We start from the raw sequence: 16396 nt of genomic DNA on the forward strand, positions 1-16396 counted from the left end.
TCCTGGCCTTGGGGTCTGTCTGCCGGAGGATGACGCTGATGAGGATTTATGCTCTGGGAATACACGTGGAGTTAGCGGGCCTCGCTGAGACCTAAAGGGTGGCAGGAGCTGGCAAAAGAGCAAAGGACATTTCAGGTCAAGGGGACAGCACAGGGGAGCCAGGGGACCGCTCCGTGTGTTCTTGGACCCGGTGTCCTGGCTGGCCGGAGTGGAGGGGACAAGGAGACACGGGGGCCGGGCCTGGGTGGGGGCTGGATGTCAGGAGGACCCTGCCGGCCCCTGCGGAGCCCTGAAGCCAGCTGTGTCTCCTGAGTTTTGGCCGCCTTGCGTCTTCCTGTCGAGGGGGAGGCCGTGTTTGCGTTGGCTGGGGCCAGTTCCGGGTGGGGGGGTGGGGGCAGGCCCTCCTTCCGTCTCCCTGGAGGTTCTGGCTGAAACGCTGGGCTCTATGCAGGTCAGGGGTCAAGGCAGCAGCCTTGGTTTGCCTCCACCCGCAGAAGCACCAGCCCCTGGGCCCAGGGCCGACCCAGGGTTTGCAGGAGTGGGCTCAACGGAGCTCCTCCTGTGTGCCGGGCCCCGTGCCGGGCCCTGGGGATGCGGCAGCGGACGAGCCATTGTCTGCCCCGCTCAGCTTAGAGGTGCCCTCCTCCAGGCCACCCCCCGCCCTTGCCCCCTTCGCAGGAGACCGCGCTGCTCTGAGGTGTGGGCTTGTGTCGCTCACTCGCTCTGCGATGCAGAGGGAATGCCTGTTGTCACAGCTGCACCACGACCCCTGGCACAGACCCCCTGTGCAGGGGGGGCTCGGTAACTATCGGTCGGGTAAATGAATGAACAGCAGCTAACATTCAGTCACGTACATGCTGCCTGCCTGGGACTGTTCCAGGCGCTTTGCAGGCCTTTGCTCCTAAGCCCTGTTATTATGATGCCCATTCTGCCCACCCCTCCCCCCAAAAAAAATAGGAAAGGAAGGCGAGGCGGTGCGTTCAAGTCGCTTGCCCGGTTCACCCGAGGGAGGTTAGAGGTTGGGTATTTTGCCCAAGGCCGCAGGGCAGGTAGGTAAGTGGTGGAGGCCGATGTGAACCCCGGCACATCACGGCCATGCCACGTTTCCTCGCTGGGAACAGGGAAGGCGAGCGCTTGAATGCGTGAGTGCCTGACTTCCCGGCAGTGTAGACCCATCCCGAACGCCTAAGCTTGTGGCGTTCACAAGGGCCCCAGCCCTCCTCGTGGCCTTACTCTGGCCACTTCACCCTCCCGTCCCCCGCCCTCCCGCATCTCCACGCCAGCCCTGCCACCAGGAATGTTCTGGCCGCACCTCCTGGAATCGCAGTGGACATTCGGGCCTCCCCCTGCACCTGTCTCGTGGTCTCCCACCTGAGCGCCCTTGACTGGGCAATTTGAACATCGTCCTGAATGTCGGCCCCCGGGTGTCACGCCGGCCTCAAGCCTCGGGTCCCAAAGGAAAGGCAGTCGCGTTCACGGCAGCACGCATCACAACAGCCAGACTGGAAGCCACCCAAGTGTCCGTGGACAGTGGGATGAATACGTGAAGTGTGGTATAGACGCGCAGTGGACTGTTATTCAGCCTTGAAAAGGAAGGAGGTTCTGACACCTGCCACAACAGGGGTGAACCTGGGGGACGACGCTGAGTGACATAAGCCAGACACAGAAGGACAAAGGCTGTATGAGTTCGCTTGTCTGAGGCCCCTAGAATAGCCTAATTCATAAAGACAGAGGTAGAAGTGTGGGCACCAGGGGCTGGGAGGGGGAGGGAGCGGAGAGCAGTCTACGGGGTGAGGACTCTCAGTTCAGGAAGATGAAAAGAATTCTAGATGGGGGGGCGGGGGGATGGCTGCACAACAGTGTGAATATACTTACCCCTGGTGAACTGTGTGCTTAAAGCTGGTTAAGACGCCAACTTGTATGTGCATTTCCAAGACGCCAACTTGTATGTGCATTTCCAAGTACAAAGTCAAGGCATTCTCCCGGCTCTCCAGGCACCAGAGCAAGAAACTTGGGTGTCAGCTGTAATTCTTCCCTTCCTCCCTGGACTTCAAGCATTGACCAGAATTCTAGAGCGTTCTCTGGGATATCCTTCGCGTTTGCTCTCCTCTCTGTCATTTTCACTCAGCCCTCCCCCGCTCCCATCACTTCCTGCTTTCTTGCAGTGGTCTTGAACGCCCTGCACATGTGTGGTTTGTTCATTTCAGCCGCATCTCAGATCAGACTGGACCTCGGGATCCTTCTTAACACAAAGCCCTCAGCAATAATCCATCAGACGTAAAGCTTTTGCTCTTCCCAGGGTTAGACAACATGCTTGATGGTCTTGATCCATAGTTAGGGTTTAGACCCTTGGTCCAAAGAGGAGAAAACTGTGACAGGCCCGGCCCTCAGTCAGCCAGCCTCTCATGGTGCCTGGCATTGTGGTCGTGGGGATTCCCCAGCTCCTCACGGGACCCACCGAGCCCCAAATTGCCAAGAGCCCGGGTGGGAGAGGAAGCCGGGAACGGTGGATGACCATGAAATGGGGCCAAGCGAATCCCCCCTACCCCGTCCCCACCCCTGAGGCTGGGAGCAGCTCTCCCCACCTGGTTCTCATGCCCACAGTGGGCTGGGCAGCTTCGCCCACACATTCCCAGCTCCGCTCCCCACCCTGCCCTCTCCGGTCCCACCCCCCGGGCCACTGCTTCCCAGATGGCTCCAATTAAAGGGCTTTGTTTTGTTTCCACTTTCCCAAAATAAGCCTCTCTGTTCTGAGCTCATTCTGCTTGGTCAGTGCCGGATGTGGGCCGGTTGGTTTTGGGACTGCCCTGGTGTCAGTCCTGATGGGCTTCACGTCCCAGCTGGCTGGAGGGGGCATGGCTTGGTGCTCGTGGTGCCGGTCTGGGCAGCCTCCGCGGTCGTCGTGGGTACCCGCGCCCCTTTCCCGGACAGCCCCTTCTGTCCGAGCACCCACAGATTACTGAACAGGTGGTGGCCTCGTTTGGGGCAGTGACTCTGGGGACAGACGAACCCGCAGTCCAGTAGAGAGAGACTCAGCTATTTTCTGCGTGAGGTGGGGCGAGTCCCTTTCTCCTGCCCAAGCCTCAGGCTCCTTGTTAGTAAAACACATGCAGTGATGAAACTGGGGATCTCAGCCGCACGGTATGAGTAAAGCATGGAGCATGGTACCCGGCATACAGGAGGTGCTCACTAAATGCTGGCTGTTGTTAAACAGACACATCCAGGGGTCGAAGCTTGCGATATCAGTGGCCTTGTCAGGCCTGCCTGTCTCAACGCACTCACTGGATTATAAACTCCTTGAAGGTATAAATCATGAGCTTTACCTGCTCATGTGGCACGCATTTATTGAGCACCTACTGTGTGCCGGGCACTGTGCTCAGCTCTAGGGATTCCCATCCCCTGCCCCGAGAGGGTCACAGACTAGTGGGAGAGATGGGCAGGTCTTTCCAGAACAGGATAAAGAAGCCCAGGGAGGCTGGGGGAGCACTGATGAGCCATCCAAACCCACAGCTCTAGGGGTGAGTAGCCATCGGCCGGGGTTCGTGGGAAGAAGGGCATTCCACATCAGGCTGCGGTTGGGGCATGTGGTCAGTCGGCTGAGCCAGAGGGATGAGCAGAGGGAGCAGAGGGATGCAGCGGAGCCAGCCAGGTAAGGAGCCGAGGGAACAGCATGCAGGCAGAGGGAACAGCATATTGGGCTGCTAGGAGGTGAGATCTGTGTGCTCCCAAGCAGCGTTGTCCCCAGTGAAGGGTTGCGGATGACATTCTGGCCCAGTTTTCCTGAAGGGGACACACCTCTCCTAACCACCCTGAAGCCTCGTCATCCCCTGGAGCTCGCAAGGGTGCGGGCTAAAGCTGCACGTTTAATTCTTGTCGCTGTTTAGAAGATCTCGGGGCCGCTTCCTTCCCCAGCCTTCGGGTTGCCTTTGGCAGAAACCTTTTCATCACAAAGCTGGGATTAAGTTGTTTTTCTTGGCCCTTCTAATTAACTCTTGTAACAGAAAGTCCCTGCCGCGTCTCTGTGATGTTCCTGTGTCTCCTCTCACCTCCCGGCTTGGCAAGGAAGAGGAAAAGCCGTGATGTTTCCTAGTGCGTGATGTTTCCCCCTCGCACGAGATCCCAGTGACTGCCTTTTTCCAATCACGCTTCTAGCTGCCAGCTACCTTTTAAGTGGCTCCAGGCTCCCCTCCCGCGACGTGTCTGGCTGCTAGATGTTTACGGAGGAGTCTGGGCCGTCAGACCCGCAGCCGCCTCCACCCAGCGTGCTTTCGTGAAAGCCACATCTGGGCTAAGTCCCTGCCTGGTCCCGGAGCCTGAAGCCTACCCGGCACAGAAGCGGCCACCAGACGCTCACTCGGTTTGCGACACATGCTTTCTTCTCAGGCACTTGGAGTTAGGATGCCCAGCTGTGCTGTAGCCGAACTTTGAAAAACATTTTGATACAGAACACGGCAAGGTGGTTGCTTTGCAAAGAAAAAAAAAAAAAAAAAAAAAAAAAAAAAAAATTTATGTGTTTTCTCCAGTTTTTAAATTAGACCAAGCTTTAAAAAAAAAAAATTTATTATTAAAAAATGTTTTTTAATGTTTATTTATTGTTGAGAGAGAGAGACAGAATGTGAGCTGGGGAAGGGCAGAGAGAGAGGGAGACACAGATTCCGAAGCAGGCTCCAGGCTCCGAGCTGTCAGCACGGAGCCCGACGCGGGGCTCGAACTCACAAACCGTGAGATCGCGACCTGAGCTGAAGTCGGACGTTTAACAGAAGGAGCCACCCAGGCGCCCCTAGAGCAAGCTTTGCGAGAGAAAATCAGGAAAATGTAAAACAGTTAAAAAGGAAAACAGTCACTCACAGCCCTCTGGCCTGAGGACGGCCACACTTACTCGTCTGATGTCTCTCTCTCCTGCCTGTTCTTTGGGGGATTTTTTTGTTTTTAATTTTTTTTTTAACATTTTTTTTAACGTTTATTTATTTTTGAGACAGAGAGAGACAGAGCATGAACAGGGAGGGGCAGAGAAAGAGGGAGACACAGAATCTGAAACAAGCTCCAGGCTCTGAGCTGTCAGCACAGAGCCCGAGGCGGGGCTCGAACTCACGGATCGTGAGATCATGACCTGAGCTGAAGTCGGACGCTTAACCGACCAAGCCACCCAGGCGCCCCTCTTTGGGGGATTTTAGAATGCAATCTGAGGATTCTGAGCATATGATTCCGTGTCTTACTAGTCAACATTTTGGCTTAAACTTTTCCCCGTGTATTACAAGCTCACTGTCAGCTGTTTCTATGGCTTCGGTCACCCTGCGAAATGATATCACGTCGTTTATTGGGCTCTGACGGTTCCCGTTTGTCTCCCGTTCTAAGAAACGCCTGGATGAACGTTTTCATGCGTTGAGGCTCCTTTTCTTGTTTGAATTCCCCAAAGCGGGATGATTTTCCCAGAGGCAAGGGATTTTTTCATGGCTCCGCATCCCATCCGTCCCACAAAACTGCCTTTTCAAAGAGCTTGTGTATGGAGATAACGTTCCCCACCCTTTCTTTTATTGTGCTGAATACACACGACAAGCACATCTGTGTTGTTGTGCGACGACAAGCACATCTGTGTTGTTGTGCGACCGTCACCGCCGTGTATCAGTTTCTGCTGAACTGAAAGTCTGTTCCCGTTGTACGCTGACCCCTCGCCACGCCTCCCCCGACCCCGGCTTCTGGCCCCCGCCGCCCTCCTTCCCGTGTCTATGAACTTGACGGCTCATATCTGGTGGAATCATAGTATTTGTCTGTGGCTGGCGTATTTCACTCAGCATGATGCCCTCAGGGTCCGTCCAAGTTGTAATTAACGTGTGTGACGATTTCCTTCCTTCTCAAGGCGGCATAATGTTGGTGTGGATAGACCACGCTTTGTTTATCCGTCATCCACCGGTGGACACGCGGGGTTTCTTTTTACCTTCTGGCTATTGTGAATCGTGCCACTGTGAGTTCGGTGTGCAGATATCTGTTTGAATCCATGCTTTCAGTTCTTTGGGATATATACCCCCATTGCTGGATCGTACGGAAATTCCTGCTGTGAGTACTTTTTCGGAGCGAGTACCCCATTGTACGTTCCCATAAACCACGCACGAGGTTTCAGTTTCTCTACGTCCTCGCCGACACCTGTCAATGTGTGTTTTTTCCCCTCTAATTGTGGCCATCCTAATGCATGTGAGGTCCCATTCTTAAAAATAGATGTAACAGCTTTAGGGAGATAGAATTCATCATATAATTCACCCATTTGTTAAATTGTTTTTAATGGTTATTTATTTTTAAGAGAGAGAGAGAGAGACGGAGTGTGAGCAGGGGAGGGGCAGAGAGAGAAGGAGACACAGAATCGGAAGCAGGCTCCAGGCTCCGAGCTGTCACCGCAGAGCCCGATGCGGGGCTCAAACCCCTGAACCATGAGATCGTGACCCGAGCGGGACCGACTCCGCCGGCTGAGCCACCCAGGCGCCCCTCAACCCACCCATTTGAACTGTACAATTCGGGGGCGCCTGGGTGACTCAGTTGGTTCAGCGTCCCAACTCTTGATCTCAGCTCAGGTCTTGACCTCAGGGTCGTGAGTTCAAGCCCCACACTGGGCTCCGGGCCGGGTATGAAGCCTCCTTAAAAAATACGTAAATGACATAAAGTGTGCAGTTCAGTGGCTTTTAGTCTGTTCATGGAGAGGTGTACCCATTCCCACAGTCACTCTGGGAGCATTTCAGCACCCCTAAAAGAAAACGCTGTACCCATTCGCAGTGTCCCCCAGTCTCCACTATGTCCCCCTCCACCCTGACAACCACAAATATACTTTCTGCCTTTGCCTACTCGGGACATTCAGTATAAGGGGAACCTTACAGCGTGTTGTCTTTTGTGATTAGCCTCTTTCATTTACTGTACTGTTTCGGAGGCTGCTCCACATCACGGCGTATTTTCAGAACGTCATTTCCCTTTTGGTACCAAATCATGTTCCATTGGGTGACACGGCACATTTTATTGATTCATTTGTCAGCTGACAAACATTTGAGTCGTTTCCACTCTTTGGCTGTTTTGAGTAATGCTGCGGTGAACATCCGTGCGCGTTTGTGTAGACATGTGTTTTCATTTTGCTGGGGTACACGCCCAGGGGTGGGACGGCCGCGTCATACGGTATTTCCGTGTTACCCTTCTGAGGACCCATCGGGCTGTCCTTCCGCAGCAGCCGCCATCTTGCATTGCCACCAGCCGTGTGGGAGGGTTCCAGTGTCTCCAGCCCTTCGTCACCACTTGTTACTATCGGTGTTGATTATCGCCTTCCCAGTGCGTGTGGTCACTCGTTATGGTTTTGATTCGCGTGTCCCTGACGGCTGGTGACGGTGAGCCTCTGCTCATGTGCTTATTGGCCATTTGCATAATCTTTGGAGAAATGCGTTTACATCCTTTGCCCCCCCTTTTTTTTTTAATTGGGCTATTTGATTTTTTTATGGTTGAGTTGTAAGGATCGTTTACGTATTCTAGGTAAATCCCTTATCAGATGTATAACTGGCAAATATCTTCTCCCATCCTGTGGGTTTTCGTTTTCTCAATAGTGTCTTCAGAAACACAGACGCTTTTGACTTTGCTCAAGTCCACTGTGTCCATTTTTGCTTCTGTCACGTGTGTTTTTGGTGTCACATCTAAGAAGGCTTTGCCCAGCCCAAGTCACAAAGGTGTGCCGCTGTGTTTTCTTCTAAGAGTCTTATAGTTTTACCACTTACGTGGGACCAACGTGTATCTTTTTTTAATGTTTATTTTTTTTATTTTGAGAGAGAGAGAGAGAGAGAGTGCGCATGAGCAGGGGAGGGGCGGAGAGAGGATCTAAGCAGTGCAGAGCCTGACGCAGGGCTTGAACTCACGGAGCATGAGATCATGACCTTAGCCTAAACCGAAGAGTCAGACGCTCAGCCGACTGAGCCAGCCGGGCGCCCCCATAGGACCAACATATTTAAGCAGAGGACTGTAGTGATGCCTCCTGGGTGGGGAAGACTGCAGGCAGCCGGGCGGGCCTCTGGGAGCATCTGGGACCCGGGCAGAGGGAAGAAAGCAGATTTGGGAAGGAAGAGAGGACACACTCGTGCAGCTCCCAGGGGTGGGTGGCTACCAGCGATGGTAGGACCTGTGGCCACTTGTTCATCTGTTTACACGTGCGTAGACACTCCTGGGTGCCTGCCGGGTGTTGGCACTTTGCGAGGCACTGGGGTGGCCAAGTTTAAAAAAGACAGGGATGGGGCGCCTGGGTGGCTCGGTCGGTTGAGCGTCCGACTTCGACTCGGGTCACGATCTCGCGGTCCGTGAGTTCGAGCCCCGCGTCAGGCTCTGGGCTGACAGCTCAGAGCCTGGAGCCTGCTTCCAATTCTGTGTCTCCCTCTCTCTCTGCCCCTCCCCTGGTCATGCTCTGTCTCTCTCTGTCTCAAAAATAAATAAATGTTAAAAAAAAATTTTTTTTTTTAAAAAGACAGGGCACGTGCTAGTCTTGAGCTCTATCCAGTGAGGGATGCAGGTTGATGAGATGAGCAGGGAGAGACAGACCATGTCGTAGTCAATGTGATACCCAGGTATTGTGTGGTGACCCCCTCCCTAGCCGGGGGGGGGGGGGTTTGGAATGTGTCGGGGGGGGGTGGGTGGCTAAATGTAGGAAGGCTCTGTCAGGAGGGGCACCCGTGTGGAGGCCTGTAGGAGGGGAGTGGTGAGCACGTGGGGACATCTGGGCAGCAGGGAGATCACCTTCGAAATCAGCCCTTGATTTCCCTCTGGTTTTGCACTTACACACCCACTTGGTTTAGAGGGGCCAATGCTCAGTGAACTGTGGAGGCCGCCGCCCCCTCCCCCAACTCACCCAGCCCGGCCCCCGGCCCCAGAAGTGAGTTCTGTCCCTTCCTTCCTATCCCCCAGCAGTACTTGGTTCTTCTGTGCTTAGCACTGCTCGCTGACCGCCCCTCCCCGCACCGAGGACAGATGAACACGTAGGGACCCTTCCCTCCCTGCCCCCTCTGCACCCCACTCACAGCCCTCCTGCCCATCCCGGCCTCCAGTACAGCGCGGGGTCATCATGGGAGGTCTGGATTCATCATTGTGGGTACTCCTGGGGCACGATGGTGGGAACTGGGCAGGGCGGGGGCCGAAGCGCGAAGCTTGAAGCCCCCCGTCTTGGTGTCGGCAGCGTGGGAGAGGGGAGCAGGGCTAAAGCTGGTGGGGGAGGAGGCAGGGGGGGAGGGGATGAGCAGGGGGGCCAAGGAGCAGCCCAGGAGCGTGACCTAGGAGGGTGGGCTGCGTGGAGGCCTGGGGACTCCCCCCCGCCCCCCAGGAAGTAAGGCAAGGCCGGGTCCCCTGGCTGTGGCCACGGAGGGCTGTCGGTGAGGTAGCTTTGCAGGAGCAGTTTCTACGGAGCGGCCCACAGAAGCTGGATGGCGGTGGACTGGGGCCCGAGTTGGGAGTTGAGGCCACGGGGCCAAGCAGATGTAGACTTCTCTAGAGAAATTTGGGCCAGAAGAGAAGTTCGATGGACACTGGAAGAAGAGAGGGACCTGGAGGGTGGCATTAGGGTTCGAGGGAGTCGGGACACGGTCTGGGGAGGAATGAGCCCAAAGGCACAGGTGGAAGGGTTGGTTCTCCTGGGCTGTAGCAAAAGAAATAACTTTCTGATGGTCACGGAGGCTTCTACAGAACGTGGCAACGTCCCGTTGCTGGAGCTCTTTGGACAAAAAGGGTTGGCTGCTTCTCGGGGGTGTTATAACGCAGCTTCTTGCACAGGGAGGCAAGTTGGCCTAAGTAAGGGACAGCAGATGCCTAGGAAGTATGCCAGAATTGTGCTCTCTGCTCCGTGCCCCTGATAGACATCGCGTCTCCGTCGTGGCCCAACCCACCCGAGATCGTTTACACAGCCCTGCCCTGCTGCTCTCCCTGGACCGGGACCGTGACCCTCCCTTCCCTTCCGTAAAATGGGCCCGTGTCTTCCTGCCGCAGGGAAAGCCTACGAGATCACCTACGTGAGGCTGAAGTTCCACACCAGTCGCCCCGAGAGCTTTGCCATCTACAAGCGCACCCACGCGGGCAGCCCGTGGGAACCCTACCAGTACTATAGTGCCTCCTGCCAGAGGACCTACGGCAGGCCCGAGGGCCACTCCCTGCGCCCCGGTGAGGACGAGCGCGTGGCCTTCTGCACCTCCGAGTTCAGCGACATCTCCCCGCTGAGCGGGGGCAACGTGGCCTTCTCCACCCTGGAGGGCCGGCCCAGCGCTTACAACTTCGACGAGAGCCCCGTGTTGCAGGTCAGAGAGGAGCAGGGCTGGGGCTGCAGGGGGGATGCCCAGGCCTGGGGGTGGGGGGGGGGGCACACGGGAAAGTGGGAAATAAAAGGACACAGGGGCCCCTGGGTAGCTCAGTCGGTGAAGCATCTGAGTCTCGGTTTCGGCTCAGGTCGTGATCTCGCGGATCGTGAGTTCGAGCCCCGCACCGGGCTCCGTGCTGACAGTGTAGAGCCTGCTTGGGATTCTCTGTCTCCCTCTCTCTCTGCCCCTCCCCTGCTCACTCTGTCTCTCTCTGTCTCTGTCTCTCTCTCTCTCTCTCTCAAAAATAAATAAATAGTAAAAAATATTTTTGAATTAAAAACAAAAAAGAAAGAAAAACAAAAATGTGGAAAGAACACGAATTTGGGAACCATAGAGTCCCGGTTCTGTGCTCTCCAGAACATTCTGCAGTGACAGAAGTGGTCTCCAACTGTACCTTCCAATGGCAGCCGCTGGCCACGTGTCTATGGAGCACTTGAAATGAGACTAGCCTGACCGAGGAACTGAATTTTAAGTCTTATTTCATGTTAATGAATTTAATTGAAAGAGCCTCGTGTAGACGGTCAACTATACCGTGGTCAGCACAGTGCTTGGCACGTAAGAGGTGCTCAGTCTCGCTCTGAAGGTAATTCTCGTCCCCATGGTGAGGGATAGCAGGCCCGTAGCTGTGTCCGTTCACCCAGGACCCCCCCACCCCCAACCGCCCAGCCCTCCTGGACGTCCAAACCCCCCCTCAGATTGGTGGCTGTCCCAGTATTGGCACCCACGCATGTCCATGTTCCTGTGTGTCCCTGACCTTTCACCTACAGACGCGGTGGCCTGCTCGATGTTTGTGGGCGTTGGACAGCCCTCCAGTCCCTTCCCTGAGTTTTCTGTGCTGAGGAAACACTGCTGGCCCTTCCACCCCCGACAGATCCAGAACATTCCTTTTGCTGGTCAGAGATAACAAGGGGGCCAGGGTTAGCATCCTGTTTCTTTCTAGAGGGAACACGTAGCCCCAGAAAGGAGCCGTGTCCCTGCCCTGGCTGCCCAGCCCAAGAGGACATGGAATCAGCTGGCTCAAGTCCCTAAGACCACCCTCAGGTTCAGTGGTTCGCTTGAAGGGCTCCCAGAATGCGGGACGGCCGCTAAGCACCCAGTGACGAGAGGCGCCCGGGGCAGGGTCCGGGAGGGACTGGTATAAGCTTCCTCTTCTCTCCCGTACAGTCGTGGGGACGGCACTTACTTCCCCCAGCAGCGATGTGACTGCACAGAGTACTGCCACCCAGGGAGACTCGGGTTACCCGGGACTCCAGGGTTTTTTCTGGGGGTCGGTCGCATAGACGCGGCCAACCGCCTTCCGCTCCCCCAGAGGTCAGGCTGAGCTTGTGTGGCCCGAGGCACCCCCATAAACCAGTTGTTAGCAGAGACTATCTGGAGTGGCCCAAGACCCCAGGCGAACAGAGACATTCTTATCAAGCAGGGCATTCTGGGGGCTTAGAGATGATCTCCCAGGAGCCGGGGCAGAGGCCAGACCTCTGTTTGGGCAAAGCTAATCATAACGGGACAGAATCGCATGCCCAGATGTCCAAGCTCTGCTTACCTCGTGAAAACGTTCTTACGTCATCATCGTGATTCTGTGTAAAATGACAGTTTCTTCTCCCCGGGGCTCCACGTTGTGTAGATTACAAATTATTAGCCAAGGTCATCTGAAGACAAGCAGGGGGCTGGGCCCCTGCTCCTGTGTCCCAGCCATCACGCCGGAGCAGAGGCTCAGGCTGACACCCTTCCCTGACATGTTGTCTTATGTGGGCTGGACGTTGTCCCCGACGGAGAAGCAACCTCTTCGGAAAGCCGTCACCCCACCCCCACCCCACTGCACCCCCCGCCCCCGCTGCTCCCAGGTGGACACCAGGGTCGGAGAAGGACAACGAAAGGCAAGCCCACGTTGCCCTTCTGTCCCGTCCTCCCCTCTGGGCACGTCTGGGATGGTGCTTCCTCTGAGGATTGGAGCATTTGGGGGCGGGAAGTAAGGAAGGATGTGTCCGCATGGCTGCTGGGTCTTGGGTCCCTCTGTTCCCCATCAGGGACCAAGGACCTTGGAGAGAAGGCTGACTTGGCACATTTGGGCCAGATCCCTGAATGCACACTGACATTGGCAAAGTGGTTCGTGGAGTGATGGGCACTTACAGACTCTGCTCAGTGCTGAGGCTTCCACTGAAGTCTTCCAGTGAGAGACTCTCTCTCCCCAGCAGAAACATCCTTGGGCGGAGGCCCTGGGTCCCAGGCAGCGGGCTGGCAAGCGGCTGAGCTCGGGGGGAGCCGGGGGCAGCGGAGACCTGCCGGGCCGCGTCACGCTGGGGCCCCAAGACAGACTTTGCCAGGAGTTCGTTTCTGCCCTGATGGGCCTGATTGCTAAACCAGGAGCCCCTGGGCTGAATTAAAATGTTGATTAAAATTCAGCCGGAGCTGCCTCTGTGTACCTCTGATTATAACAGCAGGCGGATGAAAATGTCAGCCTTCACGTGGGCTCTCCCCCACCTCCCTGCCATGCTCTTCTAGGGAGACGGTGTCATTCAGCGATCAGCTAGTATTTACTGAGTACCGGCTACGTGCCAGGCAGAGCCTGGGGGCTGGGGGTGCCGGGAGCACAAGGGGCCCCAAGTCCCTGCTCTCGCAGCGCTCACATTCTGGTGGGACAGATGTCACCTGGGGCAGGTGTCTTCACCTTCAGGCAGAACACCTTCAGGCTGCCCGGGGGCGGGGGGGCGAGGGGGGTCTCCTGGGACCCAGGGACGAGCCAAGCTTAGACAAACTCCAAGCACAGTGTGGAAGTAAGGAGCGTGGGCTTTGGGGTCCTGCCCAAAGGCAACCTTCAGGCAGAACAGGGTGAAAGTAAATACCCAGGGGCCCGCTGATGCCTTCCCTCCTCCCCAACCTTGTTCCCCACCCCCGCCCCTCCCAGGAGTGGGTCACCAGCACCGAGCTACTCATCTCCCTGGACCGGCTCAACACGTTCGGGGATGACATCTTCAAGGACCCCAAGGTGTTGCAGTCCTACTACTATGCCGTGTCTGACTTCTCCGTGGGCGGCAGGTAGGTGGAAGGCAGCTTGGCGGGGCCCCAGGACCCTGGCCATGGGGCACAAGGTAACTACCATGAGGGAGTCACCCAGGGGCTGCTGTGCGGGGTAGAGAAACCCCTTGAGATGCCTCTGGGCATCTGGGGGAGACAGAAGAAGCAGGATCCTGGTCCTCTGGACCCGGCATTCGAGGCCTTGGTGGCCCAGCTGCATCCCAATTCCTGCTTTTCTCCCATCAGCTATGTTTCCACCACCATGCGCAGGACCTTCCAGACCTTTGCACCTGCTGTTCCCTCTGCGAGCAGATGCTTGCCTTATGTCTGTCCCCTCTCTGCTGTGGGAACTGCCGGGCGTTGCCGTCCGGGCCTTCGGTGCCGGCTCCTGCTCTGGTGATCGGTACATGCTCTGGTTTGTCTAAGCATCTCCCCTCTCTGAGAAGCAGGGCAGAGGCCTCGTCTCTCTCAGCATTCTCTGCCTGTCGCCCATGCGGCCGTGGGTACGGATCCGGGGGAGACGCAAAGGGTGACTTTGGCATGAAAGCTCAGGGGCTTCCTTCCTGGAAAGGGACGAGAGAGACAGAGGTGTTCCTGCCCCAACGTCAAGGGGGTGGCGGACAGCAATCAGATCACTCTCTCCGACACACAGCACGCTCCAGAATAACGGGAACGGGGGCCCGGGCAGGGCATGCTGGCGGTCAGGGAGACTGCTGCGTAGACGGGGGCCCGGCCAAGGTTCGGGGAGGCCGGCATCCTGGGTGGAAGGGCCCAGCGTGTGCCAGCCCGGGAGGCAAGGCTGGAAGATGGTCGGGACCGTGGGCCGAGTTCATTCACGTGCCGCCGGCCGCGGGGTGCTCTCGAAGGATTTGGCCAGGGTGGTCACAGGGCTTTAAAAGGCCCCAGCCCCAGCCCCACCCCCAACATTGCGTGGGGACGGAGAAGAGGAGAGAGAAGACGCGCGATGTTACAAAGTGGCCGAGGGAGGTGGTAGTAAGGCAGGGAGAAGCAGCATGTGGGTCCACGAGGTATTTAGGATAGGAAGTCCACGTGCTCTGGGGGGAGGGGGGATGGCCCATCTGGGGGGGGGAAACAAGGGGCTTCTGTAGTTCAGGGATGCTTGGGGACGTTGAGAGAGGTGGAGAAGTCCAGGAAGGGGATGCGAGCCCCGGCCTGTGCAGGGCTGGGCTGGGAGCGAAGGGGCAGTGGGGGTGTCCGGGAGGGCCCCTCTCTTCCTCCTCCCCCGTCACCCCTGCACTTGATTCGGGTCAAACCACCCCGGGGGAGGGGCTCTCCAAGGATGGCGGGCGGTGGCGAGCTCCAGCGCCTGCTGTCAGGGGGCTTCAGGCCAGAGAACATCTGGGTCCCAGCTGCCAGAGCCGGACCACCCTGGGGCCTGCAGCTGGCTGGGGGGCAGGTGGGCCAGCGGCATCCCACCCACAACGGCCTACAGGAATTTCACTCCTTCCCTTGGAGTCCGAGAGCTTCATGGGGGAGGGCGGTGTCTGCAGACCCCCGTGGGGACGTGGGGGGTCCCTTGTCCCAAGACTGAGGATCCTTGTCTCTCGAGACTCGTATCCACGTCACCCCCGCCAGAAATGCTGGACCGTGACCTGCCTCCCCTGGGCTCCCGTGGAGGAAACAATGCCCTGTGCCCGTCCCACGCCCTGTGTCCCCAAAGTAAAAAAAAAAAACAAAACACCGGGGGTGCAAGCAGTGGTCAGCGATTTCTTCATACCCACTGAGGGCAGAGCAGGGAACACAGCTTATGGGAGCCACCAAGTGGCCATGGTGTGGCGCCCAGGAGCCCGGAGTCTGCACACCGTAGGACAGGGCTCCCATTCCGCCTCTGCTGCTTAGCGTCCGTGACTTCGTGGCCTGTGCCTCAGTTCCCCCATCTGTTAAATGGGGGTAATAAAAGCGGATGGAAGGGGTTCGTCTGCGTGTGCCGTCAGCCCTCCGTTACTGTCGACCCCGGGCACGCGGCCGAGGTTCCTTAAAGCTCCGTCACTGAGCACAGGACCGGGGGCTCGTCCGAATGCCTGGCGGTGAACCCCTTGCCTTCCGCCGTTTCTGGACCCCCTGCCCCGTGTGTCCCCAGGTGCCAGTGCCACGGACATGCCAGCGAGTGTGGGCCCGAGGAGGCGGGCCGGCTGGCCTGCAGGTGCCAGCACAACACCACGGGCGTCGACTGCGAGCGCTGTCTGCCCTTCTTCCAGGACCGCCCGTGGGCCCGGGGCACCGCTGAGGCCGCCAACGAGTGTGTGCGTGAGTGTCCTGGGGCTTTGGGCCGCGGCACAGACTCCCCGAGACCCCGCAGTGGGGGCTGCTCCGAACACCAGCCCCCACGTCCCTGCGGGATCAGGGGAGGCTGGGGGAGAGCTGGAGGGGACGTTTGTTCCTCGGCCCTCCCCCAGACCAAATCCCCCAGTAGAGGCTGCGGTCAGAGGGCTGGGAGGCCCCCCGACTGTGCCTTTGTTTCAGCTGCTCTAGCCGCAGCTGCTAATCAAAGCCAGAAGGCCCCGGGTCCTGGGGGGGGGGGGCGGGAAGGGGGCGCCGACCTGCCCCCCCAGCCTCTCCCACGGCCCCCCAGGCAGCCTTTGATGTCTCAGTCCCCGTGTGATGTGGCTCTGACCACCTAACCTCAGGGACAGGCTGGAGACGATGGGGCCCGTCCTACCTTCTCCAGGGACGTGGGGCTGCCCACGGCCTGCTTGCGTCCGTCCCCGCCCGGCAGGCTGGCCCATCCCAGCTTCCCACTGTCCCCAAGCCCTGCCCTGCCTCCCAGAGAGTCATCTGAGTTGCTTCAGGCCCTCTGCGCGGAGCTGGCCATCCTGGGGCTGCCGGAGCTGGGGCGGGGAGGGGACGGCCTGGTCCAGGAACAGGGCACTGGCTGCAGGAGCTTCCCAAGGGCCACTGGCCCTGCTAGGTTTCTGCTGCCCTCACTGGCCTGGGGTCACCTGCCCTCACTCCACCAAGGAGTCCTCCCTGGGGCCAAAGGAAGCTGTGCCGGCCGGCTCCTCCGTTCTGAGCCT

The 16396-nt window shown here is 57.7% G+C and overlaps 1 protein-coding gene across 1 annotated transcript in view; it reads left to right on the forward strand.

The window, feature by feature from the left end:
* The window catches only part of LAMC3 (laminin subunit gamma 3), a 58408-nt gene that overhangs the window by 4163 nt on the left and 37849 nt on the right, over positions 1–16396 (forward strand). Inside the window, exons 2-4 of the mRNA XM_078436352.2 lie at positions 9985–10289; positions 13252–13382; positions 15463–15629. Of these exons, the coding sequence (XP_078292478.2) occupies positions 9985–10289; positions 13252–13382; positions 15463–15629 (603 nt within the window). The remainder of the gene's footprint in view (positions 1–9984; positions 10290–13251; positions 13383–15462; positions 15630–16396) is intronic.

This window comes from Panthera onca, chromosome D4 (assembly GCF_046562875.1).
Source record: "Panthera onca isolate mPanOnc1 chromosome D4, mPanOnc1 haplotype 2, whole genome shotgun sequence".
In the NCBI taxonomy this organism is placed as follows: Eukaryota; Metazoa; Chordata; class Mammalia; order Carnivora; family Felidae; genus Panthera; species Panthera onca.